The sequence below is a fragment of the Dysidea avara genome, chromosome 5 (genome assembly GCF_963678975.1).
Source record: "Dysidea avara chromosome 5, odDysAvar1.4, whole genome shotgun sequence".
Classification (NCBI taxonomy): domain Eukaryota; kingdom Metazoa; phylum Porifera; class Demospongiae; order Dictyoceratida; family Dysideidae; genus Dysidea; species Dysidea avara.
In genome coordinates this window covers 15192520-15219690 of record NC_089276.1, presented here as the reverse complement: position 1 = coordinate 15219690, position 27171 = coordinate 15192520, and the positions used below count along the sequence as shown (strand labels likewise).

Sequence of the window (27171 nt, the reverse complement as noted above, 5' to 3'; positions counted from 1 at the left end):
ATTCATAGATTTTCCGAATGTCATCACTCAACATGCTGAAGTATCCGCATCTAGCAGCCAAAAATATACATTATTAATTCATCACGTGCGCCATTGTTTACTGGCGTCGAGTGGCATGGTCCTAATTTTGCCTCGTGTAGACATGCTCTTGTGGAGGCAGAGAGATTGACCTAATAAAGAGATCAACTGATAATTATGTAGGATGTTGATTGGTGAATGAGTGAGAAGGGCAAAAATTTATGGTGTGAACTTTTCTCACGAGTTTGTGGAGCTCTGTACTGGTGTCATATCAAAAAGGCGATAGAGGATTGGCAAATGAACTATTCAGAGCAAAAGCTTTGCACAGAAAAGTTTGATAGCCTCAATTCATGTGATGTAAACAACCCAATGACCATCTTGGATCCTTTTTCAATGATTGCCTGAGATTCAGCGGTCAAATCAAACTTATACAAAACCTTTTTGCAATTCCCGTTGTTCCTTACTCAATAGAATTACTAAATTTAGAAAATGCAAAAAGTGCACATAAGAATTGATAATTTGCCACACACACATCATGCACGAAAGTTAAGTCCATCAATTTCTCTAATCAATGCAATCCGAACTTTATTGTGACGCTTTAATAGAGGCAGATATTTACTGTTGATTCTACCATAAACCACCCTCCATATAATTTTTCATAGAAAAAAAAATCATTACCACAGCATACAAACCCCAAAAAGGCACCGAAACCTCTCTACAGCTCTCTACCAAAACATGAAGTGGAGGAAGAGTGTAAAAATAAAAGTACTTCGGTATGACACAGAATGTTCAAATATTAAACATTGACAAAGCAACCACTACAGCATACGAACAAACTTATTGCAGCACAGTGAACAAGCACTGAAACATTGGGATGTCTGTACACTAGAGATGCTTGAGCCTCGTGCAGACAAGTCCTCTAGCAGAAGGATGCATTAAGTGGCAATACGTGGCCGCCGTTCACAGGCTTTAAATTTTTGCTATATAGCAGTGTACAGTACAGCTCAAGCGCAACGTCGCACTCGCGATCACGAGTTTGTTAATAACTCGCTAATAAAGGGGCATGGCACTTGTTTCACGTGCAAGAGTTTGCACCTTGATCGCTCGTGCGAATACTTACATGCAAAACAAGAGGCACACCCTTTGTTAATGAGTTATTCACGGACTCGCTATCGCGGGTGCTCGAGCGAGTGCGACGTTGCGTTTGAGCTGTACTGTACGTTACATCATAGCACATAATGGGACAAACACCCCAACCCATGTGCTGATAATCAATTTCTGCATGCCATCTTGTTAGACATTTCTGCCTTAATCACTTGCCAGAGGAAGTTGTAGACACTTTAAGCACCACAAGAAGAAATTACACAAAGTGTTTTGCTGAGAAGAGAAGTACACTGAACTTGCTGAAGTATCACTGCTTTATCTGTAGAATGTGTACATGGCAAGCCTATAGAGGTTATTCGTTTGACGTCACGCTAAATATTTTCCGTATAATAACAGGTTATCTTGGGGAATGTGTAAGGCAAGAGTGAGTGATAAGGCAAAGAACGCTAAGAAACAGAAACAAGCCGTGGTGTAGTTGTTTTGCTTTTAGTAGCTTAGTAATATCGTCTTGCAGATGGAAGGAACAAAGCCATTAAACTCCAGCTGCCCGGTGGTTTGTATCGCGGAATTAATCCAGTACCCTTAACTCCCGCTCTGCAATTGGCTTTTAACCTATATAACTCACTCAGGATAGCAATTTTGCCCAGTCTTTGCTCCATTGTGCATAATCGTTAAAAAATGTCATTTTTTCGCATGGAGCCCATACATTTATGCCTCAGAAACATGGTGTCTAGTAACCGTTACTAAGGTAAAATGATGTAAACGGATACCCTCTATTGAATTGTATGCATTAAACTACATGATTTATTGATTTCACCATAAAACTTTTATAAAACAAAATTTACTGCCATGAAGCTTACACAAAGTATGATCTGAATATCCAGTGATCCCCAGCGAACCCCACCGTTTCTTAGGTTTGTATTTAGACTATTGAAGATCATGTGAAATACAATTATACACAATATATTTACTAAGGTTCTTAATATTTACATGGCACTTAAAGTACGTTCAAACTACTATGATCACTTGTATAGACTAGCCATTCGCCATGAAATTTGGCCAGATGACCTACAAAGACAGGTTCCCCTATATTACTTATAGCAAGAGTCCATAATAAAGAAGAGAGTGTCTAACTTCAATATAACCCATCAAAAATGACCCCGTTAAGTAAAGTAAGGTGAATTGGCTTCCCTTAAAGAATTGTTGATTAGCGTTAATTTGCCACGCGCGAGCCCTAATGAATTGAGCGATCTGCGCCGTCACGTGCGATACTTTTAACAGCTAGCAAGGCGGCATGGCGACTGCTGAAAGTGTGAAAAGAACTACCAGGAGTAAAGCAGCAGGTAAAGATAAGATTCACAAGGGGTAAGTTTTTAAAGCGTTATAAGGCTTAATTCTCAACGTAAGCCCCGTTCTTGTAGCGTGGCAAGCCGAAATTCCGAGAGTGAATGTCCGCTGGAACTTGAGCTAGAAGCAGCTACTGTAAGGCAGAAACGAGGGATGACTAAGGAGAACAGGTAGTAACTAAAGTCTGAACATTGACGCGTAATTATACTATAGCTTTTCTAGAACGCGAGATGGCTCCAAACCAACTGCAGAGAAGAAAGGAAAGGGCCGAGGAAAACGAGCAGTTCCAGCCAATAAAGAGCCGTCACAGACACCAGAAAGCTGCTTACCACCACCAAAGAAAAAAAAGTCGAAAGTAATGAACCAGAGAGAGAGAAATGAGATGCTGGCATCTTTAGAGTCAGTTGATCTTTCTGTACTTCTAAGTGAGGTTTATGTCAAATTTGATGAACAGCTATTTTCTGAAAAGTTGAAGAAAATCACTGTCAAGCTCCATGATACAGAGCAGCCCCTTAAGGATATAATCGTGAGCCATCGACTGTGTTTTGTTGGTCTGTATAAAGAGTGTAAAAAGGGGCCTGAATCCTTTTTGCGTTTCCAGTTTCAGTGGCAGAAGTACTGCAGTGCCTTCTTATTAGCCAGCCAGCACACCATGTTAGAAATTGGACTACCTGATCCAGTTGGTTATCAGATTGACGAATCTCGAACAATGTGGCTAAGATTCTGTGAAGAAAATGATGTGCCTGTCCCAGTGAGTAATCCTGTGATGATGACCATATCATCAGCATTGTACCACTGCTTACTGGGTCATGTTAACCATTTTCAGAGTAATAATTCCAGTACCACAAGTTCCAGTAATAAAAGTACAACACAGGTAGTTGATGGAGATGATGTGTATTTTCGTTTTGGTGGTGCAGCTATATCAGACTTGCTCCATCTTCATTACAAAGAAATGAAGCATTGCAAAGATGATCAAAGGAATATTTTATCCCAGGAGATATCAATTTTGCACTGTATGAATTCCAAGGATAAAGTCAGTATGCCAAGTTACCTCAAGTACCGTGACCAAGGATACATGTACTCCCCTGATCCTACATTTATACCATTTTTGAGACAAGTGGATACTGCAGTCAAAGAAACTGTGAATCCTGATTGGCTACACCAAGAAGGGGACAATTTAATTAAGGTTAGCTTACTCTTTGTTGTGATCAATTTAAATAACTGTCTTCCTTCTAGATAACACATGAAAGAATTCAGGAAGAGACAAAATTCTTCGATACATTCAAAGAGATACTGGCTTCAAAGTCACCAAACATAACGATCTATTCAGAAGATGCCATTAGGAATGTATTTGAAACATTTACAAGGAAAATCTGTAATACAAGAATTCAAGAATTCTTGTCAGCAACAGCTGGCAACAAAGAAAGGCTTGGCATCAACAGTTGACATAAATTTAAGACCTACGCTTTTAGCTCATCATGCCAAATTAGAAACTAAGCTAGGAAGTAAGAAGTGATTTTTAACAAACAATGTGATTTAAAATTACACTGATTTTTTGTTGTAAGAAGTAATTTTCATTCATTATAATACAAACAATGTGATTAAAAAATTACACAGATTTTTTATTGTACGACTTCTTCTCCAGAGGAATTTGTACTAGACTTAGCTGTTCATCCCTGTAGTTGACACCGCTGTGATGTGTAGCAGCACATTGCTTGATTAGGTGAGCAGCTCGAGCAGTAGTATAATTCACCGAGTCCAATTTTCCACCAGCAGTAAACTTGTATTGGCTAAACAAGCTTTCCACAGCTGATCCTGACAGGCAAATTGGAGAGATAAAATATGTAGGATACGTTGATAGAAACCACTTGGAGAATGCTTGAAATCCATATACATCGATTCGTAGTAGGTCCCATGCTGTTAAACAAGATTATACAAATGATTGTCAGTCATATAAATAATTATACGGCTAAATCTAAACAGCTTGACACTTGTACAGTTATTGTTTATGGTAAACAAACTTACTTTGCCAAGAGAGGAATGACCGCTGGGTAGATGATGTATGAGGATATTGAGGATCTAATAACAAGTACAATGTGGTTCAGTACCTATATAATACCATAGTATGGCAGTACCTTTCTTTAGGATAGAAGTTAACCATCCAGAAAAATAATCATACCCCTTTGTAATGTTCTGAAGGACCTTGCTATCTAAGCTTTTGATCTGATCGTGTGACAATAATCCCTGTTCAAAAATGAAACTGCAAGCTTCTAGGTAGGCAAAAGTCTCCTGCGCTTTTGCTGCATCGTTTGGTGGAGGATTCTGATTCACGTACCAAAATAGTTCACCAAGGACTTGCTCCTGCTGTATAAACAAGTGGTACATAAACACAATACAAGGTTGTATAAGTCACATAACATTTCTATTTTTAAATACAACCTCAAATTTACCTGCATAATTTTAGCTGGCAATACATTCAGTTTTGTCCATGAGTCACGTAAACAATGAGCCTCCCTCAATCTTGGTACCATTCTTGCCTGACCATTGTGTACCCGTAGCAGCTCTCTCTCATACAAGTCTGTGACTGCTTTCCATCCAAACTCTGTAGAGTCTCCCCGTCTAAACTGTTTCGTCCCTCCTTCCTTGGATGAAAACAGTGCATTGACCATATTCTTCAACTATGAAATAGAGCAATTACTTAACACAACCATCATATTACAGTTACCTGGTGTGATGGACAAATCAACCAGAAAATCTTGTTTGGAGGATTAAAAGGGTTAATCATCCATGGCTCTACCTCATATCTGTCATTCCCATCCTCTTTGATCGAATACGCCCCATGGCAGTAATGACTTGCTTTAATTGTAGCAATATTTGCAGATCCTCCATCACAGACCAACAAACTTGTCTTCAGACCATGATGTTGAAAAAGCTTGATGGTTTCAAACAAACAAGCCACTACAAAAGTGGCTTCCACTGAGGCAGCAGATGTATAGTAAGGACCCACTATGTCATAGCTGCTGGTAAGGTCTCTCCAAATAAATTGTAGAATATAAGATGTTTGGCTGGCTTCAGGATCTTTTAGAATGCGGTAAACATCGCTCAAAGATGCCATGTCCTTCGATGTCATTGCCAACCCCATTAGTTGGTGGTTGCGGGAGTTCCACATTAACTGACAGGCCACCTTGACCTCATCAAATATCAAGGCTCCATCTGATTGTGGCTCTTGTCGTCCATTCTTTCGACAGTCTTCTTTAAATAAAACATACTATGCCACTTGCTTAATGATGCAAACGTTACTTGCTCCTGGAGCATGCATGAAAGCTCCAGTGAATGCTTGCATGGTGGATTTTGATGGTAATTTTAAAATATCAAAACTTTGCAGAGCTTTGTAGGCTGCAGGGCTACGAGTATAAATAGCTAGGGCTACAGGAACAAACAGTGTGAAAGCAATAATACGGTATAATAATTCACTTACCCATACGGATAGTAATCATGTTCCACCTGTTCCCACGACCTCCGTTAGCTGAAAGAAAAGAGTAGACAAAAGTAATGCAAAACAAAAAAATATCACTTACTATTCTTTTCCTGATCTGAGAAAAACTGCTTTTGCTGGCGATCTTTATCTGTCAACCACAATGTCTTCATTAGACTTCCTACTCCATGCTGGTCTCCTTCCTGGTACAGCTTATCCAAATCTTCAGCTTGTGTTGCTTCCATTACTGCACACATCTCCACATTCTGTTCATCACTGAGCACAACCTCACTATCCTCTAGCCTTCGTAAGTTCCGAATGTTACTGGATCGTTGATATTGAGCATACCGTTTACGTGTTTGCTTGCTGGCAGGTGACATATACTGCAGGCGTGCTCTTGAAGAGGGACATTGCCTTTTTATCCTTCTGCTTGGGCTTTCTTCCAGGGTACGTTTTCTTTGGAGGTTTAGGTCATGGACCAAACGTTTGCAAGGAGGACATTTCATTTCACTAGCATCTTTCTCTGCTACCTTACAGTTTGATGCAGGTAAAAACCAGAGTTTGCAATTCACAGAATCTACTCGTGAAAATGGAAATTCTGACTGCCGAACACTTTTGATATGAAATCGAATTGTTTTGTGGTACTGATTCTCATAATGCACAGGATCAATTCCAGGACAGAATTTGTACAGAGATCTCCTGCAAAATAAATCACAAAGTTCTTCTACGTCATTAATTGATTTTATCTCTCCTTCACTCCATGGTCTCATCATAACATGAACTTTGTAGTGCTTATTCTGAATGGTAACACACACTCGAGGGGTCAATCCAAGTGGGGGGTGATTAAACACCGCCCTCTGTGATATTTCTAACACGGGGTTGGTGCTGTCCAGGCCATTGTATCTTAATGTAAACACTAGTTCTGGGAATTTACCAGCTATGCTGTCAATGATACTTTGCAAAAACTCTTTCTGCTCTATGCACGTAGTAGTTACAGGTGGAATCACTGGAGGTAGGGATGTTGACCTAGGTACAGATGATTCATCAAGTGCTCTAGATAACAGAAGCTGATCATTATAAGCAGCAACAAAACTTGATGATGACATTGCCTCTGGCTCGATTGGCATCACCAACGGCTCACTGTGATTTCCTTCCATCAATGCTGTGTCCCATTCTTCACAGTAACTATCGTCTGAAGCCAGGTCACATTCGTCAAATAACCAACCAGTTGATGATTCAGTCGAAGAGTGGCAAGATCGTTTTGGGAGTGACTCTTCCCTTGACGGGCGACAAATTCGCTTTCGAGACTGCAAGCGAGTAGGAGTGTCCCCATGTTCCATACGCCACGCTTTCAACTTGAGAAACCCACAATCAAAACCATGCTATTCAGCAAAGCGCACCTGATTCAATGCGGCTTCAGGCGGCTGTATTGAAGAGCTAGAAGGTGAGGTGTCGATAAGGCTTATTTAACACGTCTGCGATATGCGTGAATAAACTATAACATACGGAGCTACTAAACGGGGTCATTTTTGATAGGTCATATTGAAATTAGACACTCTCTTCTTTATTATGGACTCTTGCTTATAGTCAGAGTCAATTTTCTGTGTACAGCTGTAATATTGTAAATTAGCTTTACTGTATAGTAGTCCCTGATCATATAGCTCTGGTAAACAAAATGCCTGACACCTCCAATTACATGCATTGTCACTCAGTATTCAATACAATTAACACTTATGTGCAGCCATGGTACTTTATAGAAAAGTGTTAATATTGTAACCCATCAGTATTTAATTTTAAGAAGGCATTTTCAAATTTTTGGGAGAAAATTGACCACAAAGGCACTTTCTACACAGCAATACCAAATGGGCTATTCTGCCACTGCCCATGGTGAAATATGTTTCATTAGGTGAATCGCCTTCTTAAAATTATACAGTACACCACACTAGTTTCAACAGTGTCTATATAACTGGAGCACATCCACAGTGTCTAACTGGTACATCAACGGTTCACCAATGGTGTTAGACTTGCACACAGAATCAAGACACAATAATAAGCACAGCATTTTAAGGGTATTACACATATTAGTAGTGGCTTATATCACCAGGAAAAAGGTGACAAACATGCAGCTGGGTTTGCTGGAATCCATATAATTGATAAATATCAGTGAATGATAGATATTACCCTTAGTGTGAAGTTAGGCCATTGATACTTTTAACTGCAAGTGTCTGTTATGACTCTTGCTGTGAATAGCTGAATCGCATGTTATGGGTCTTGTGGCATTGATCATGAAAGGCATTGATCATGCATTGTATCATCATTGTGGCATTGATCATGCATTGGCATTGATCATTGCATCATATTCCACTAAGTAATAAGTCTAGAAGTCATATGTTCAAAGGTGATGAATTTGACGATGGCGAAGGATGTCAAGACACATCTAAAGATGTGATTGATGGTGAATTTAGTTTGAAGAGAAAGAATACGAAAGGAAGCTGAGCATGGGAACAAATCAGGATTGCGGTAGATCCTTTGGCGAATAATGAGGAAGTGTTTGGAGTACCATGTTGCAGTATCTGTAAGATATGTATCCTTTCAAAAAGGAAGGTGTGTGGGGAGGAAAGATACTTGGGAACTAAGAATATGCTAGACCACATGAAGCGATGCTTACCTGCACGTGCTCATAACAGAAGTGGTGATAGTGCAGATAGTGCATTTGTATAGTAATTCATATTTAGCTATATTCTGTAAATTAAATTTCAGCATTGACTAATATAAGTACTATGTGGTTTCCATAATTTATTTAAATAAACAAATTGAATGTTTATCCAACTAAGCCTGACTACAGATGAGTATAAAATGGGTAGCTCAGGACATTCAGTTAGTACTGCTGTTAGCTCTTACAATCAGCTTTTTAAAGATCAGATTATTTAGCAGGTATGCTACAAAGTATGTGTTTCGTCCTTGTTTCCTGTAACTTACAGTAACACCCTAAGAGGATATTACATCTGTAGTAGGACGCAAGTGACCCTGTACTGGTCACTGCATGATATAGGCATGATCATTGTTCTGGCTCCCTAGTTTTTTTATTGTGTGTGCTATGTAGTAATAAATGCTCTTGCCAGATTCATCCAAATTCACAACTGTGATGCAATGTCAAGTAGGCCTAGGAAAAGAAGAGGGGCATACAAAAGATATTTATATGATTCAAGCATCCCCATTCCAAGAACCACTAAATGGAGGAAGTTGAACTTGCAGAAGCACCAAGCTATGGCAGGTTGGTTAATTGTGAATACTAAAAAAGGCATGAATGCAAGAAATCTTGCAATTTGGTCTCTATGGTTGCTTGCAGACATGAGACAAATTGACCAGACATTGAAACAATTGAAGCCAGCCTTTTAGAAAACTCAACGATTTCTTGTTTGGTTGTCTGTGTATTTCTAAGCTGCTTTTTAATGCCACTTTTTTGGTGTATCTTTCTAAAGGGGAATCTTACTTAATTAAATATAGTACAACAAAATCCATGATCTGATAAATGAGAAAGTTTGAAATATAAATAGACAATCATTGTGAGGATAACACCCCATAGCCTATACATTCAGTTGCTTATCCATTACGCATTCATGTTCTTTACTGAACCAAGGAAAGCATACTGATTGATGTGTTAAATCCTCCATATTGACATCTTCCTTAACACCAAATTCTAACAATACAATATTAAATGCGTCGTTTATAAAATGAAAGAACAGCAATAAAAAGTATAGCGAAACAAGAAACAATGGTAGTATGCATGTGTTAAAGATGATAAAAGCATGCAAGTCGCTTTATAGGAGATTTTCCAGATTCCACAATGCTACTATGTCAAGTGGCCTCGCGATCTTACCTTCTTTGCTTTACTTTTTACTGCTGGAACCATGCTTCATTTATACACTTAAAAACTGCAACCCCGCTATCTACAACCTCACTATTTTTTCTCCAGTTCCCTCATCTGCTGAACCACCTGAATATCATCCACCAGTACTTCCTTTGTTTGAACATGCAGAAGAAGAGTATCATAATGATCTCACATCAACAACACTGGAAGTAGATAATACCAACCCACAAGACTTAATATCAACATCTTTACATGCACACAATGACGATGAACCAGAAGAGATGATATCAGCATCTGATACAGAACACAGCTCCGAAGATACAGACAGTTCAACTACATCACCTATAGCTACTTCTGATTCTGAGAATGATGAAGCAATTCCTAATCCTTCATCCAATTCTAATTCAAAATACTTTAATAAAATATACGAAGACAGTAATATTTCAATATGTGCACTCAATTGCTGTGTAATGCAGCTGGCCACTAAGCACAGCTTGACATACGATGCAATAGGTGATATATTGGATTTGCTGTCCTTTGTATGTCCTAAACCAAATTTTGTGCCAAAGAGTTTATATAAATTTAAAAAATTTTTCAGCGAGTATAAAAATAAAACTTCAAATAGCATTTTTTGCACCAACTGTCAGCAACTAAAAAATAATTGTTGTTGTGGAAATCAATTACCTGGTAACCTTATCAGTATCTCCGTAGAAAAGCCATTGCAATCTATACTAAATGGTAAGTAACAGAAGCATATATACACATCGCATATAAATGACTCTGGCATTTATATGCACCTGTAAGTAATGATGTACAATATAGGCCATGCTTGCATGCCTGTGTATTGATCCATATTCACAATAGTTCACCAAATTTACTAAACTTTGCACTCTTATTTGAAAGCGCATAAGGCAGTTAGATACTCTCTTCTCCATGATTTTATTTGGCTTTATAATTTTGGCATTACATAGTAGCTAATGTATGCAGAAATTACTGAGGCAACATAAACTCCATGGCATTTTCAAATGGCAAAATAGGGAGGTTTTTTTGTATTTCACTTCTTATTAACTGAATAGTTGAATTACCTACCACTGTTCTAGGATGCTGAATGACTGCATGCACTCAGCTAATGGATCTGGTGGTGTGATGTGCTTAAAATATATAGAGTTTAGTAGCTGATCCATGGCAAAACTCATATACCAATATGGACTGATAATACGAACTCCTTATCCTTATTGTCTTACCCTGATTTTTCCATCTTGGGACCATTATTTCAAATTCTGCCAATAGTATGCTTTTTCAAAACTCAGGATTGTCAATAAATTTAAAAATGATTCCAATTAAGACTGGTCCCAACATAGGCAACTCTATGGAGACACAAGCCCTCTGTTTAAAAGTAAAATTTTAACTGGAATCCTGAAAAAGGATTATGGCATGGATTAGCATTGTTTATTAATGAATTTACCATCAATTTTAAACTTTTACAGTTTCTGGGAGTTGCACACCATGAAAATTATTTTATACTATAGTTATATAACAATGTAGGCAGCCAACAAAAATGTGCATGCTGTGCCCCCTCTATGTCAGGTCTAAAATTGCCAGAGAGTAGTCCCAATACGGAGTTAGTATCAGCATATTTATGAGTTTTATTGGGAGGCAGTATTTGGCTATAGCATTGCAAAGTAAATTGTGTATGTACACATATGGAAAACTTACTAGCTTCAGTTCAAAAGTAACTTCTTTATGTAACACGTGGGTCAAGTTTGCAATATTCTTAAATAGTGAAGGTTTAGTTTAACTTCCTTTGCACTGTGCGAGCTTTCAAATTCCTCTAATATTAATTTAAAATCGTGATCGGGCCTGTGAAAACAGGGTAGGTGGGCACATAAAATTTTCCTGTTTCTTTAAGCATTCGTCAGAGGAGGGTGGGAACACTTTAAGTGCCGGGGAAAAAAATTACGCAAAACTACCATTCTGCGATGAACTAAACTGTGGATGATGTAAATAAATGTGGCATCATTGTCTTGTTGAAGATTATATTTACCAGGCTAGTGCTATAATCGCTAAATACATGAAAGAGCGTTTCGTCAGTTTCGCCTACAAAACTAAGCACTTGCAAAAGAAAGAACATCGCCTTAATCCCTACACTAAGTACAATCCAGATATCCAGCGATCATAAATGATCACCAACTTCTGCTGATTTTGTATTGCAACTAATGGGGTTCACATGATATTTCAAACAAAACTATACAATTAATGGAATTATTCCAAGTAGCGCTTAATGGCACTTCCGCCCTCCTCTGAGCATCAGTGATTCATAACTTTTTTTAATCTTACAGTATACTATGGCCATGCATCATTTACATGTAGTATTTGCTAAACAATTAAGTAGCTATATACTATGAAATTCAGAGTGCAAAGGATTATTTGACTGCAGAGATATGCTCTGTTAAGTGATAGGGTGTAATTTGTCCACATGTCCTGTTTTTTGTAAGTCTATTGGTAATCATTGAAGTACACTGTAAGGCATTTTGGAGACATAAGCACACCGTTAAAGACCAAAATGCATCTTTAACCAGAAAAGGGGAATTTGTACTCCTTGACAACAAGTGTTCAGTATTATTTCAAAGTACATTTTAAAGCTTAGAATAGCATCAAAAACTCTTTGAAGTAGAGATCTGTCGAATGAATTAATCATTAGCAGAACTTTTTGAATATTCCACTGTTATCATTAGGAGTCATCAAAGGTAACATGTACAGATATATAAACCCGGAGTGTATGTTGAATATGTTGTTGAACACCTGCACCAGGTATACTTTGCCATAAAATCCACTTTAATTTGGGCACAGTGACACCTCTACGTAGATCTGGCATGCAGAGGGGGGGGCAGAGTATGAACCCATTAGTGTATAGTTGCAGTATAAAATGGGGTCTGGGGGCAGAATCTGCAGATGTTTTGCAATTTAAAGGCTTGAAAATGACCACCGGCTTAAAGTTGATGCTAAAGTCATCAAAAATCACAAAATACACAATTCCAATCTATACTAAACTTTCCCCAGGAATTTTAATGACCTAGTTTTGAGCAGGAAATCTGTAGCCCTCACCCATAATTACCTCTTTTCGTGCAACTGTATGTACATGCTTTGAGTATCTCAGTACACTGATGTTTTTTCTCTGAAATGGATATAGATAACTGGAGTTCACTAATTTTCAAAACAAAGCACAACCCATATTTGAGTGATGTGTGGGATGCTTCTTACTTGAAGAATGCCTGTGACTTTTCCACACAAAAGATGGTTGCATTATCATTGTTTACTGATGGAGTTTCTATATATAAATCTGCAAAAACTACTTTGTGGCCAGTCTATTTAACTATATTAAATCTACACCCATCAATCCGTACTCTAGCAAAAAATATCATCATTGCCGGGCTTTGGATCGGATCAACAAAGCCACCAGTTAATCAATTATTCAAGCCAATAACTGAAATGTTGGATCACTTGTCTTCAACTGGTGTAAAGATTGAACTACCATATAACCGTACTGTAATAATCAAAGCCAGATTAGTGTTGGGTATTTTTGACTTACCAGCAAAGGCTGCTGTTCTATGCTGCAAACAATTTAATGGTGAATATGGATGCACCGTATGCCTTCACCCAGGAAACTATATGTCTAGAAGAAGAGTTTATCCTCCATTAGCATACAGAAGTCGAACACATGAACAAAATAAATCACTAGCTCGAAAAGCAATTCGTCTTCGTAAAGTCATTAAAGGAATTAAAGGGAAATCACCACTTGAACAGTATGTAGATCTAGTAAACTGCATTCCAATTGATTATATGCATTGTGTCCTAGAAGGAACAGTGGATCGACTGATGAAATTGTGGTTTGATTCACAGAATCACAGAAAAGCCTACTATCTAGGAAATGCAGTTAAAGAAATTGACAAGTTAATGATGTCCCAAACTCCACCAAATGAATTTAAAAGGTCACCAAGGTCTATTTCCAGTCATCGTAAGTACTGGACAGCCAATGAATTGAAGCAATGGCTCCTTTACTATTCACTTCCAATTCTTCAAAGTAGGCTGCCAGCTGTTTACTGGCATCATTATGCATTGCTTGTCGGGGCAATCCACATCTTACTAAAAGATAAAATTTCTGCATCAGAGTTAGAGGCAACTGAAATTATGATCACTGACTTTTGTATTATGTTTGAAAGATTATATGGACGGGTCAATTGCACACACAACATCCATTTATTAACACATTTGACAAAATATGTTAGATTGTGGGGTCCACTCTGGACTCACAGTGCGTTCTCTTGCGAGCATAAAAATGGCTTATTAAAAAACTTATTTCATGGAAAAAATGATATAAGCAAGCAACTATTGTTTAACCTTAATGGTCAATCAACAGTTCAGACACTTATGTATGATATAAAAGTACATGATGGCGAATTAGTGGTAGATTATATTTATAAAGATCATCAGAAATCGAACATGCAGTTACTTGACAATCACGTATATGCAGTTGGTAAAACAACTTTGTTGACTTTAACCAGAGAGGAGGAAGATGCTTTGCAACACCTAAGGTATACGAGTGCACAAGGATTCTGCCGACTGTTAAAAGAAGGAGTGTTGTATCACAGCACTGCCTATAGCAGACATGACAGCAACAAAAGAAATAATACCTACTGTCAATTTTTATGCCAAGAAGACGGAAACCTGCATTTTGGACAAATTCAACAATTTTTACTGATACCAGAGCCCTTTGCTTTGATTAAAGAAATTGATAATACATCAAGTTATTTGGGAGAACAAGTTGGCTATGCTGACTACCAACGATTAAGGAAACATCAACGTATCAACTTGATCGGTGCCATTATTCAATCAGCATTCTTAACAGAAAGGATAAAAGCAGTACAGATTAAAAACATATTTAAAAAAGCTGCAATAATTGAAGTGGGCGTCAATAGATACATATCTGTCTTACCAAACTTATATGAATATCATTAACAAGCTTTCAAAAAGTGTACACAGGTTTTTAAATGGCTTTGTAATAAAATGTAATTTTGTGTACCTACCTGACATGCAAAACATGTTTTGTCATAGAGATATAGTAAATGTATTCATAGAAGATGTACATTGTCACTGCATGTGGAATGCCTGACAGAATAAAATGTATCCCTGATTGACGAATATTTTGACACCATTTCTTGAACAGGGTTTGACACACAGGTTTCAAATATCACAATCTTCAGGTACACCCTTTATTATATTTCAACCTTCAATTTCGTTAGGAAACTGACACATAGATTAATTTTCTTTATATCTTTGTAAATCCCTTGTATACTGTCCATTTGAATTTAAATCAATTCACTATAGACAGGTTATGGTACATTGCAAGCCTTGAGTCACACACGCACACACACTAACACACACACTAACACACACACACAACACTACCCGTAACACACTCACACACACAAACACAATAACACACACTAACATTCTTGAAAAACTTGAACCATTCTGGGATGATGCTGTCTACCAGAGGATGTGGTCACTCGTTCCAGTCATTGACAAGGGCACATTTATAAGGACAGATGATGGCACATTTATGTCTGTGTGTCTTGTGACCGTCAAAAAGAGCGATGGCAGTGGCATATCTAAAAGTATATACAGTGTGACACAGGATGTTCAAAGATTAAACACAGACAAAACAATCACTATACTGCATACGAAACAAACTTATTGCAGCACAGTGAACAAGCACTGAAACATTGTGCACTTGAGATGCATGAACCTTTTGCAGACAAGTCCTCTAGCAGAAGGATGCATTGAGTGGCAACACATGGCTGCTGCAGGCTTTAAATTTTTATTATGTAGCAGTATACGCTACATCATAGCACATAACAGGACAAACAGCCCAACCCACATGCTGATAACCAAGTCCAAGACACCACCTTTCATGCATGCCATCTTGTTAGACATTTCTGCCTTAATCACTTGTCAGAGAAGGTTGTACACACTTTAAGAGCCACAAGAAGAAATTACACAAAGTGTTTTGTTGAGAAGAGAAGTACCGTATTTAACTGGTTAACAGCCGCGGATTGGATAGCAGCTGGCACCACAATAGATTTTTAAAAATAAGGGCAGAAACATCTTAGTGGTACCTCAATCAATCTTAAACATAACAACTAAAACGTCGTTTTTGAGTGTTGAGTGGTGGTGAAGGGCTGAAACATTGTTTTTTGAGCCGTAAGTGGTGGTGGGCTTTGGATAATAGCCCGCATCAATTTTGACAGCTATTAACTGGTGAAATACGGTACACTGAACTTGGTAAAGCTTGCTGAAGTAACAAGCCTATTGAAATAGTACCCATTAAGCTACACGATATATTGTAATTTTCGAAAACAAAATATGCTACCATGAAGCTTACACGAAGTATGATCTGAATATCCAGTGATCCCGGCAAACCCCATCGTTTCTTAAGTTTGTATTTAGACTATTGAGGATCACGTGAAATACTGAATACTTGTACCATGGTACGCTGGAAGATCAAAGGATGCCGCCATAAGATATTCCACTACTTGATAGTAATACCATGCTTAGCTGGCAGTTTAAAACTTGAATCAAAGAGAGGTGTCAATAACAATTTTTTAAACAAGCAAATATGGCATCCTATACGCATAGCTAGCTAGTACTTCACATACTGTATGTAGCTAGCTACTGGACTCACAGACTGGCTGGACATGGGCGTACTGAGGCTTGGTTCAATGAAAATAATCCAGGCGGTTGTAATTGTAGAAACACGGTTACCAAGCTACAACTGTTGGTGCTTGCTGTTTCTTTCACACAAGTGTCGCACATTCAGGCCATACAGTCACGCGCGACCCTCGAGAATTGAAAGCAGCCTACCAGATTAAATCTCCTGTTCATTGATGTCATCATGGTACAAGCCAGTTATACCACATTCACTTGTATGATATCATAGTTATTAACACTCTACTGTAATAACTAGAACAAGAATGCAATTATACACAATATATTTACGTGGCGCTTAAAGTAAGTCCAAACTACTATGATCACTTGTATAGACTAGCCTAGTCTCGTCCCCAGCCGCCCACGTGCTCGATCACGCGAAGGTCGTCTGGTGACATTGCCCCCACATTCTTGGCCCTGGTGAAAACAGTGAAACAAACATGATTCCAGTGCACACAATCATGCTTAAGATCAAGTAAATAAACATTCTAGCAGCTTAACTGAGTGGTGCTTAGGAAATGTCGCTAGTGTGACCAACAAACATCGATGTACACCTTGTGTACGAGAACCTTCCTAAAAGTTAATTTATAATAGATAGAGACTACAAACTAGAGCTATACAAAGCAACTACGCAGGTTTTTCAAGGGTATACTTTATTAATGCGCACTTCCTGGGCCAAGAAGTTTGACTAATGTCACCAGACGACCTTCGCGTGATCGAGCGCGTAGGCGGCTGGGGACGAGACTAAGACTAGCCATTTGCCTGATTCATGCTATGAAATTTGGCCAGATGACCTACAAAGACAGGTTCCATTATATTACTTATAGTCAGAGTCAATTTTCTGTGTACAGCTGTATTATGGTAAATTAGCTTTACTGTATAGTAGTCCCTGGTCATATAGCTCTGGTAAACAAAATGCCTGACACCTCCAATTACATGCATTGTCACTCAGTATTCAATACAATTAACACTTATGTGCAGCCATGGTACTTTATAGAAAAGTGTTAAGATTGTAACCCATCAGTATTTAATTTTAAGAAGGCATTTTCAAATTTTTGGGAGAAAATTGACCACAAAGGCACTTTCTACACAGCAATACCAAATGGGCTATTCTGCCACTGCCCATGGTGAAATATGTTTCATTAGGTGAATCGCCTTCTTAAAATTATACAGTACACCACACTAGTTTCAACAGTGTCTATATAACTGGAGCACATCCACAGTGTCTAACTGGAGTACATCAACGGTTCACCAATGGTGTTAGACTTGCACACAGAATCAAGACACAATAATAAGCACAGCATTTTAAGGGTATTACACATATTAGTAGTGGCTTATATCACCAGGAAAAAGGTGACAAACATGCAGCTGGGTTTGCTGGAATCCATATAATTGATAAATATCAGTGAATGATAGATATTACCCTTAGTGTGAAGTTAGGCCATTGATATGCAAGTGTCTGTTATGACTCTTGCTGTGAATAGCTGAATCGCATGTTATGGGTCTTGTGGCATTGATCATGCAAGATCTGGTATAACTATGACTATGAAACTGTTAATAGCTGCCTTCCTAACAGTATAAAAGGCTCTTTCGCCTTACTTGATTGCTAATACTGACTCTCAGCATGGAGACTCCAAACAAAATGAGGATGAAGTCTAAAAGATCTCGGGCACCACTGCGCACTCCACGGCAGAAGCGGCATTGTGCAGGAGTACCTCCACAGCGCTACCAATATTCTCCTGGAGTGACAAGTCAACTTAATCGGCAGCCTGAAGAACATGAGTTCAGCTTTACACAAGGTTAGGGAAAACACAACTTATCTATAGCTATATAATATATGTTTGTGCAGATGAACATGCTAGCAGCAGCCAAGATTTTTATCAAAACAGTGGAACAGCCGAGGTATTCTAGTGTGTATATTATATGATAGATAGATAGATAGATAGATACATAGATAGATACATAGATACATAGATACATAGATAGAGATAACATGCAAGATAACATGCATACAAGTACAGTTTTCACAGCAAGAAAATGATGAAGGTGACCATGATGATACTATTATAAGTGCAGCTAAAGGAAGCTTGTGTAAAAACAAGACACAGAATGAACAAAACAGTGACATTTCAGAAGCCATTGATGAAGTAAGGCTACAACAAGTTGAGGTGCGTCAAATGTAAATGCATAAAATGCATTCAACCATACTACAGTATATCCGTTTATGCATGCATTGACTTAACGCATGATTCTTTATAAACAGATTTTAAAGCGAATTAAGGCAATCAAGAAAGACTTGAAATCATTGCATAGAAAGATAGATGAGAGCCAAGGACAAGGGAAAGAAACGATTCCAGCCAATCACTTAATAAATGGCAGAAACATCATGCTCATGCCCACAAGAGACGAATACCAATTTTCTTTAGATTTAATTGGCATGATCTTTAGGAAAGAAGAATTGGCAAATGGTCTTTGTTTTGTGAACAAGCGTTCCACAAAGCCTCCATTGGATCAAACAAAGGTACAGGCCACTCTAGTATGTACATTTGTTTAAAACAATTATACGTGATGACCCCGTGCTTCAGGTTGAGAGGATAGTAGGACTAGTTGTGGAGCGTTATCCCCATGCAGACATGAATGAAATAAAGAAGCGAATGAACCAGAAGTGCCGGGATGCTTGGCCCAAGCCAGCTAAAATTGGGACTCAATCCCAGCAACCTGAAGGAGATGGTGATGACAACCAAAATGGAGCGAATGGGCCTGATCATTTCCACCATAGCCATGAAGAAGATGACACATAATAATGCCAGATATACTTATTGTTCAGCTGACACTACTAACTATAGTTCATCATTAGATTCATGCATTTATGTACACCCTGTATAAATATAGATTTCAAATAATTATATTAGATGTAGTTTGTGAACTAAATTAAATTATTCGTGGGTAGGTGGTTGTCTATACATAGGTATCATACTATGAATGACAATTACAGCCTACTGAGAGGTGAAAACAGATATTAGGGTTGAAGCTATACAGACTAAATGCAACCCAACGAAATCCTAAATTGACTTTAAAGGATGTGACGTAGTACACTTGTGCTGTGCTATGTATTGAAAATCAGAGCGATTGAATATAGCTGCCTGAGTTATGCGTGAAATAAAATTGACTTTATATAAAGTTTAGTACCTTTAGAGCGACTTCACCTCAGACTTTCCATAAGTCACCATTCAACATGCTGAAACATCCGCATCTAGTAGCCGATAATATACATTAATTCATGACGTGCGCCATTGTTTACTGGCGTCAAGTGGCATGGTCCTAATTTTGCTCGTGTAGACATGCAGCAGAGAGATTGACCTTATAAAGAGAAAACGTACTTGATAATTTAGTAGGATGTTGACTGGTGAATGAATGAAAAGGGCAAAATTAATGGTGTGAACTTTTGCCACAAAGCTTAATTGTTTCTGGAGCTGTGTACCTTTAGTTTAACTGTGTGTAACTTTAGAGCTGTGTAACTTTAGAGCTGTGTAACTGTAGTTTGTGACACTGTGCTTTTGGGGGCACAATGTCATGCCAGTTGACAGAATTAGCAAAGGATCTATGGATGTGGGCACAGGACAGGGCTATATCCCTACATATTCCGGGGGTGTCCAACACCATAGCGGACACAGAGTCCCAGACTATTTGGGACAGGACAGATTGTATGCTATATACCGCAAATTTTTCAGGCCATCAAGAAAGCTTTTGGCCCACTGTGTTCGCCTCCAGACTGACTTTTCAAATACCCCGCTTCTTCAGCTGGAGACCAGACCCCCTGGCAGAGGCAGTGGATGCATTCCAGGGGCTTGCCAAGCACAATGCCATAGTGCCTGATCGGCAGGGTACTGAGCCAAGCACGATGGCAAGAAGCTCAGCTGGTACTGGTAATACCGGTGTGGAAGGTTAGACTTGGTACCCGGTACTCATGGAGATGATGTGGGACTTTCCCAGACTCCAGCTCCAGATCTAATTCAGAGACCACCAGTACCCCAGATGGAGATCATCCCTCAACTAGCCATGTGGCCTATCTCTGGGAAACACTCTCCAGTAGCCAACTTTCAGAAGCTCCTGCTACAATCATGGCAATCCAAGTCAGCCCGGTCATATGACTCACACTTCAGAAAGTGATCTAGCTGGTGTGCTGAGAGGGGTATTTATCGGACTCTCCTTTGACATAACAAATTTCTTCACAAGGAATGATACCAGTCGAGGTCACTCAATGCCTTCAGGTCAGCCATCTCCTCCGCTCATGACCAGGTGGATGGGGGTGACTTTGGGTAAGCATGTCGGATGCTTAAGGGAGCGTTTACTGCCCGACCTCCTTTACCTTAATTGTTATACAACAACTTGGAGTGTACAGACTGTACTACAGTACCCAGGATGAGGAAGAATAACACCAACTGAATCCTTGTCACTAAAGCTTCTTACCATCACTTGTTTATATTGCTGGCTTTTACCTAGACCCTCTCGCTTGGCAAAACTTGCATCATTTAGATCATTACCAGTTCAGCGCGGAGGGAGTGGTCTTCCTCCCCGCAGCGTTAGCAAATAGCAAAGCAGTCCAGGCAGGGAAAACCACTCACAGAATTTGCTCACCCTTTGTACTGCTGGAGATGGCTATGGGATGCAATCAGCTATGAAAATTGTAGTATATGCACCAGTATGGACTAAGCTATTCAATCAGTAACACTACACCTGCTTTGCAGTCTATAGGGTTTGAAAACAAAAATCTGTACTTAATTACTGCCTCCCCACACAATGCACACAATAGCCAACATATATGCGCATAAAGTACAACAGAGGTGTGAATTACAGTTCACATGAATATTGTATGGCTTTAAATAGAAGTTATTGATTGGTAGGATATATGGCAGATGTTTTATTAGTAACCTTTATTGGAATTTCGATGTAAAGTTATGCCTAGGACTCTGGAGTACAGCCAGATGGCGAATTTATAATTATTAGTCTGTACATTAGTAAATATAATTTATGTGTGCAGACCATACCCAGGCTATTAAGGAACTCTAGGTGAGTCTTCTTGATGCAGCAGTCGTCCTTTCACAAAGATTATAGCATGAAGGTGGGTGGAAACTTCCATTATGAATTACAGTGCTTTCAAGCAGCAAAATTGGTGGTTAGAGGACCTATGATGGGTGCAACACCATAGGAATACGTGAAACTTTAGGCAGCTTATTGATTTGGTTGGATTATAGTTGCTAGCACAAAGGCTAGTGTTACAAGTTGCCACTTACTTGTGTAACAAGTATCCGGACTTAAACTAACATGAATCTTAAAAGTTGATCCTACACTAAAATCAGGTGCTCTTGTGATTACTTTCCATTGAACATTCATAGTACTTTGTATACCTTGTAATACTGCTAATAGTCCTACTAATTTGTATTTCACAATTCATTAATTCATTAGTTATATTGCCATGCATTGCTAGGGACGTGTAACTGTAACAAACCACAATTATTCACAGAAGTTCCTTCTAAACTGCTATATAGTTTGTCAACCTTGTTAGTAAAGCCTCAAGGCTGTCCTTGGTTTCCATTTCACGTGTGAAGGGACACGCCCCCTTCAACCAGAAATGAAATGCCATTCCTGGTACCTTACAATGTCTACTGCTGTGCTTTCAGTCGCTAAAACACTGGTTTTAGTACATACGGTAGGCAAGCTCTGTTATTTGTTTCAGTGGCCTAGATAGCCACACCCCCAACCATGACATAGCGCTCAAAAGCATACTAACCTGTATACAAGCAACTAAAGTATACAAGCACCTCTGATACCTGAAACCTTACAATAAGCACAGTTACAAAGGCATCCTTGTCGGGGTTCAGGTGTACAGGATACATTGTACAATAACAATCCATCACTGGTAAAATAACTCCCACAGCATTTATTGTAACTTGCGGCGTGCCTTTGGCCGCTACCCTCTTTGAGCAGCTTTTTTCCACAATGGATCGTCATAGAGGGTAAAATTTTAAATGCTAGCCATGATTACCCTCACAAATGTTTCCACATACAGTCATTGCAAAATGGTGAGGCGTTTTAGCAGTAGAGCTGCTTTTTCCAAGTTTAGTGTGAAATTTGTATAATCCGTACTGCCAGTCGTAATAAGTACTGAATATGCAAGAACATGAAGACTGTTAAGAATAGTTGGTTACCAATGAGAGGACAATCATCACTTCGCATTTGTTTACAAACTTGCTTCAAATGGTATTTTGAGACTAGCTTGTAATTTAGTGCCATAGGGAGACTAAAGTTTTGTCACGTGGCAGGAACATATGTTCATGCCTCCTTGTTGAGCTACCCTGTAGAAATCTGTATGGAGGAAGAGATACATAGTTTTTGAATAGCCTAATTACAATAGAGGGCACCAACCCGACAGCTGCTTGACAGCCACCTTAATGTATGGACTTTTTAAAATTAAACACTGATGCTATGCTAGCTACACTTAAAAGCCAGGTGCTCATAGTCTCGCACCACTTTTTCTCCATCACGGCACTTATCGATTAGAGATTATAAGCGCCTACTCCAAAAAAGGAAAAAGGGTCTTTAGTTCTACTGTTTTATCACATTCAAATTGTTGAGTTTTGTTATGAATTAGTGATGGTACAATATATCGGATATCGTGATATATCATCTCATGACAATTATATCGGGACAAAAGCTATATCGCGATATAAAAATTTAACTAAATTTCAATAAACAAGGAATGTTCTGTGATAGAAATTTCACATCATAGCATCACTAGTCATGACTACACTCAGAAACTTGTTGTTTGCACAAGTTTTCACCTTTAGGCTGGCATCAATGTTACATGTAAATTATTGTGATAATTATCGTAATCGTGATAATTTTGCTTGCAATAATCGCAATATGCAATATGCAATATCCATATCGTACATCACTATTATGAATGAAGGTGCAGGGGCATAGGAAGCATGGGTGCCATGGGTGCTTGGGCACCCATGAATATTTCTAACCTAACACCCATGAATATTTCTAACCTAAATTTTCTGAATCAAAATGGTCAAGGAAATAATTATTCCTTCCCTTCTAACTTGTCAATGATACCATCTGCCTAACTCAGCCTTGCTAAGACTTCTAATTGCTAGCAACATATGCGCCTTAAACTAATAGAATACAAGTCCGTTTCTGGGTCACGTGATCTACTGCTGCCAGATGGCCCAAAGAAGTTTACATAATTATTTTTCTGTGACGAAAAAGGACAAGTGATAAAGGAGATAGCATTGCCAGCATCATAGTAATGAATCAGGTGGGCATTTGTCTCCTGAGGGACTGTATAGCTAGTTAACTTTCTTGCAAAAGTGTCACCAAATTCAATCTCATAGCACTTATTTTTCAAAAATTTCCTGAGGGGGCATGCCCCCAGACCCCTAAAAGGAGACCATGCTTTGCATGCACTCAGTGCGCTTCATGCACTATATGTCCACAAGTAACTAACTGTGCATGGCCTCCAACTTTTCATACCTTCCTCTGCCATTAATACTTAGCTACCCTACAATGCATGGTAGGGCACCCTTAAGTTAAAAATTTTCCTATGCCCCTGAGTAAGCCTTACTCAGGGGCATAGGAACCCTGAGTTGTCAATTTTCTTGAGCTTGCAACTGGGCTTGGTGTCCTGTCAATTAAATACCTGGTATTCAACACCCCCAAGACTTCGGTGGTCCTGTATGAGTAGGGCTTAAGACTTGGTCCAGACCCTTTTTCGGAGTAGGTGCTTATAATGTCTAATTGATAAGGGAGAAAACGTGGTCTGCCCACGTGAGACTAAGGCACTTGTGCAATTATTATCCATTGAACAATCTATACATTATACGTTGTACACCTTGATACTACTAATAATTTACTAATTGAATTTTAATGAATTCATTAATTATTTCCTAACTCACTAATTACGTTGCCAGGACGTGCAACCGTAACAAACCACTGTAAACCACAAATTATTCACCTCTTTTAACTGTTTTATAGTTTGCCAACTTTTAAAACTCATGCAAATTCTGTAGGCAAAGCTGCATGGTTACCCTTGGTTTCCGGTTTGCGTGCCAAGGGTCATGCCCCAGGGCCGGAGCCCACGGTCCAGCTTCAGCACTTAAATTTCAAGATACTCTAATAGAGCAGTCTTCGTCTGAATAGAACAGTCATTGCAATACTGCAATAGGTGTCCATTCTGTGAAACGTACCAACTGTTTCACTTGGGTTTCCAGTTGCAAATACATTGAGATAAAATTGTTCTAGTAATCAATAACTTATAGCCATGTCATTAACATGTACAGTAGCTAGCTAGCACAAATTTCAAGAATATAACTATACTTAATGTGTATTAAACAAAGACCTCATATGCAATATTGCTTCCAGATGCCATTTCAGAACACCTAATTTTAAAAAAATTTCCCAGGAGAGCATGCTACAAGACAATCCATCAGACTTTCAGTTGTGTGCCATGTGAAAACAGACCAGGGTGCCGAAACAAATGTGATCACATTGTACTCCATGAATGGCCTGACCACTCTAAATTTCTGGGCTCCAGCCCTGTGCCCCCTCCAACCAGAAACAATAAAAAACCATTCCTGGTACATAGATAAGCTCTATTATTAGTGACTTCAAACCTCCTGAATTTTACACTATCAGTAAAACTGTAAATGCAGCAATTTCCAACTTACAGCATTTGCCATCCTTAACGTTGGCTCAAATCTGCAGTCATTTTAAGCTTCACCCTGTAAAATTCCGTGCATCCGTTGCAAAGATATTGCACATTAAAAATTACGAATTTATTTTTCCGTACATACAAGATTTTGTATGGGAGATATGGCACCGTGACATCTGTGCGAATTTCTGCCTTACAAGCACTTGTAGTGCTAGTTTTAGTGGTCCTAGGGTAATCCATGGCGCTGAGTTCGAGATTGATGCTAGTTTTTGTGTCTGAAGTGGATTTTGGCGACCGGAACTGTACTGAAATCATGGGGTACCCTTTTGTAATCGTGATTAGTGCAACCCACTGTTGACGTGAACATGTATTTTAATAGTTACTTCCAGCGGATTTAGATTTTCGTGAGTATGATGCTGTAACTGTGACGAGAACTGTAAAACATGGTTAGGTCTGCTAAATATGGTGTTTCTGTTAGTAATAGATTTTGTAGTATAAATAGTATTTGTCACATTCATTTGTATAACAATGTTTATATGGGTGGTTGCTAGTGCTAACTCAGTCAAAGGTTTTGCCATAACAGTTGACAGCTGTGGCCATAGCTAGGGTAATGCTAGCCATGTATTGCTGCTTGAACTGAATGTGTTCTACACACTGCATGGAGTTGTGTTGGAATAACATGGTAGTTTAAGATCACCATAACTGGTGCACGATATGTGCATGGAGTATTTAATGCCAATTCAATGGTTCGGCTGTGTAAGTAGAGCAACAAGGGTTAAAGTAAATTATTAAAAACAAGATGTCATGAACCTAAGCTAGTCAGTTTACAGCATATCGGCTTATTACAAGTTCAAATGAATGTATAAAAGGAACATGGAAATCAGTTTTGTTATTATACTAATTGTACCATATTTTGGCCCCTTAGCAAGGGTTCTCGATAAGTCAAAGCAACATGTACATTCAGAAAAATTTGTAGTTAGAATGAGCATTTGTAACTTGCACATTTGGTCAGTATGCCTCATTAAAAGATTCAACTCATAAGTTCTTGTTTGCATAAGTTATAGCCATTTGCTGTTGCGGTGCCATATTTTCAATGGGCAAGCCCTTACTCAAAATTCTCTACACTGTCAGACATTTTGAGTCATAAAATGATAATGACAAAAGATATTGAAAATTTTTTTTCAGACCTTGCTTAATGGAATGCTCCTTTACAAACCTGGAATGTAAAATATTTTATATGCAATTATTGAAAATGGTCTGATATCGCTTATCGCTACTATTGTTTGTTTAGTGGCATGCCACACCCGCAAACACGACATAGCAGCTCAAAACTAAGAACAGAGTTACTAACCTTTACCACAAAACGTAAACAGCTTTCTAGAAAAACTTATTTTCTATGCTCACGTGGGTTGTGGACAGCTAGACACACAGACGCGCGCGGTTTGGCCACGCGCACCCACAACCGGCCTTCGGTTGGCTGTTGGTGCGCGCCTGGTTTAAAAACCTTCCTTAATGTACATTTCTGTTAAAACCATGCGACGAGAAATAGGAAATCAATTTGGAGTGGCCCATGCATAAATCCATGATCCATTCCATATATACTCACATTTAATGGTGCTGCGAGAGAAAAATCTGGTCCCCTGGTGAGTCCTGGACACAAGACAGTATCATCATAAATACATCTAGTGCTGTGAATCACGTGATCACCAGTGTTAGTGTTTTAGTGTAAATCACGTGACGTGTGAAATTTGAAAAACTTTTAGAATTTGGAAAGTGCGTATACGTAAATTAACCGGCACTAGTGGATTAGAACAACTTCATAACAAATCAAGATGCTTGGTATGATAAAAAGTGTCTCCGTAGAGTTTGTTTATG

General features: G+C 38.7%; 4 protein-coding genes and 1 long non-coding RNA gene across 8 annotated transcripts in view; 4 read left to right on the top strand and 1 right to left on the bottom strand.

Moving 5' to 3' along the window:
* The window catches only part of LOC136255670 (uncharacterized), a 121140-nt gene that overhangs the window by 78356 nt on the left and 15613 nt on the right, over positions 1-27171 (top strand). The window lies entirely within an intron of this gene.
* LOC136255975 (uncharacterized) lies at positions 1333-4292 on the top strand. Its single transcript, XM_066048885.1, has 4 exons — positions 1333-2487; positions 2544-2639; positions 2692-3655; positions 3706-4292. Exons 1-4 carry the CDS (start codon positions 2417-2419, stop codon positions 3913-3915), a joined length of 1341 nt encoding a protein of 446 aa, XP_065904957.1. The 5' UTR covers positions 1333-2416; the 3' UTR covers positions 3916-4292.
* Positions 3871-8654, bottom strand: LOC136255973 (uncharacterized). 2 transcript variants are annotated; one of them, XM_066048884.1, is made up of 7 exons: positions 6048-7346; positions 5948-5995; positions 5195-5895; positions 4920-5147; positions 4605-4833; positions 4495-4548; positions 3871-4386 (listed from the first exon to the last, which is right to left on the bottom strand). In XM_066048884.1, the coding sequence occupies exons 3-7, from the start codon at positions 5636-5638 to the stop codon at positions 4079-4081; spliced, it is 1263 nt and encodes a 420-aa protein (XP_065904956.1). In that variant the 5' UTR covers positions 5639-5895; positions 5948-5995; positions 6048-7346; the 3' UTR covers positions 3871-4078. The 2 variants fall into 2 exon arrangements, with proteins under 2 accessions (XP_065904956.1, XP_065904955.1); XM_066048883.1 differs by lacking the exons at positions 3871-4386; positions 4495-4548; positions 4605-4833; positions 4920-5147 and having other exon boundaries at positions 5476-5895; positions 6048-8654.
* Positions 8743-15014, top strand: LOC136255972 (uncharacterized). The gene is made up of 4 exons (XM_066048882.1): positions 8743-8878; positions 9067-9218; positions 9921-10553; positions 13006-15014. The coding sequence occupies exons 1-4, from the start codon at positions 8790-8792 to the stop codon at positions 14829-14831; spliced, it is 2700 nt and encodes an 899-aa protein (XP_065904954.1). The 5' UTR covers positions 8743-8789; the 3' UTR covers positions 14832-15014.
* On the top strand, positions 18071-19497 carry LOC136255976 (uncharacterized). Of its 2 annotated transcripts, none has more exons than XM_066048886.1 (5): positions 18071-18379; positions 18430-18482; positions 18602-18748; positions 18844-19101; positions 19166-19497. In XM_066048886.1, the coding sequence occupies exons 1-5, from the start codon at positions 18205-18207 to the stop codon at positions 19379-19381; spliced, it is 849 nt and encodes a 282-aa protein (XP_065904958.1). In that variant the 5' UTR covers positions 18071-18204; the 3' UTR covers positions 19382-19497. The 2 variants fall into 2 exon arrangements, with proteins under 2 accessions (XP_065904958.1, XP_065904959.1); XM_066048887.1 differs by having other exon boundaries at positions 18074-18379; positions 18611-18748.

Bases quoted from the DNA above. Each gene is read 5' to 3' on its own strand.
- LOC136255975 (XM_066048885.1), top strand. From the start codon at position 2,417: ATGGCGACTGCTGAAAGTGTGAAAAGAACTACCAGGAGTAAAGCAGCA. The intron at 2,488-2,543 runs GTAAGTTTTTAA...CCGTTCTTGTAG, and splicing joins AAAGATAAGATTCACAAGGG to CGTGGCAAGCCGAAATTCCG. The intron at 2,640-2,691 runs GTAGTAACTAAA...TAGCTTTTCTAG, and splicing joins GGGATGACTAAGGAGAACAG to AACGCGAGATGGCTCCAAAC.
- LOC136255973 (XM_066048883.1), bottom strand. From the start codon at position 7,284: ATGGAACATGGGGACACTCCTACTCGCTTGCAGTCTCGAAAGCGAATT. The intron at 5,996-6,047 runs GTAAGTGATATT...CTTTTCTTTCAG, and splicing joins CTCAGATCAGGAAAAGAATA to CTAACGGAGGTCGTGGGAAC. The intron at 5,896-5,947 runs GTAAGTGAATTA...TTGTTCCTGTAG, and splicing joins CATGATTACTATCCGTATGG to CCCTAGCTATTTATACTCGT.
- LOC136255972 (XM_066048882.1), top strand. From the start codon at position 8,790: ATGAGTATAAAATGGGTAGCTCAGGACATTCAGTTAGTACTGCTGTTA. The intron at 8,879-9,066 runs GTATGCTACAAA...TGCTCTTGCCAG, and splicing joins AAGATCAGATTATTTAGCAG to ATTCATCCAAATTCACAACT. The intron at 9,219-9,920 runs GTTGGTTAATTG...TTTTTTCTCCAG, and splicing joins GAAGCACCAAGCTATGGCAG to TTCCCTCATCTGCTGAACCA.
- LOC136255976 (XM_066048886.1), top strand. From the start codon at position 18,205: ATGGAGACTCCAAACAAAATGAGGATGAAGTCTAAAAGATCTCGGGCA. The intron at 18,483-18,601 runs GTATTCTAGTGT...ATACAAGTACAG, and splicing joins AAAACAGTGGAACAGCCGAG to TTTTCACAGCAAGAAAATGA. The intron at 18,749-18,843 runs GTGCGTCAAATG...CTTTATAAACAG, and splicing joins TAAGGCTACAACAAGTTGAG to ATTTTAAAGCGAATTAAGGC.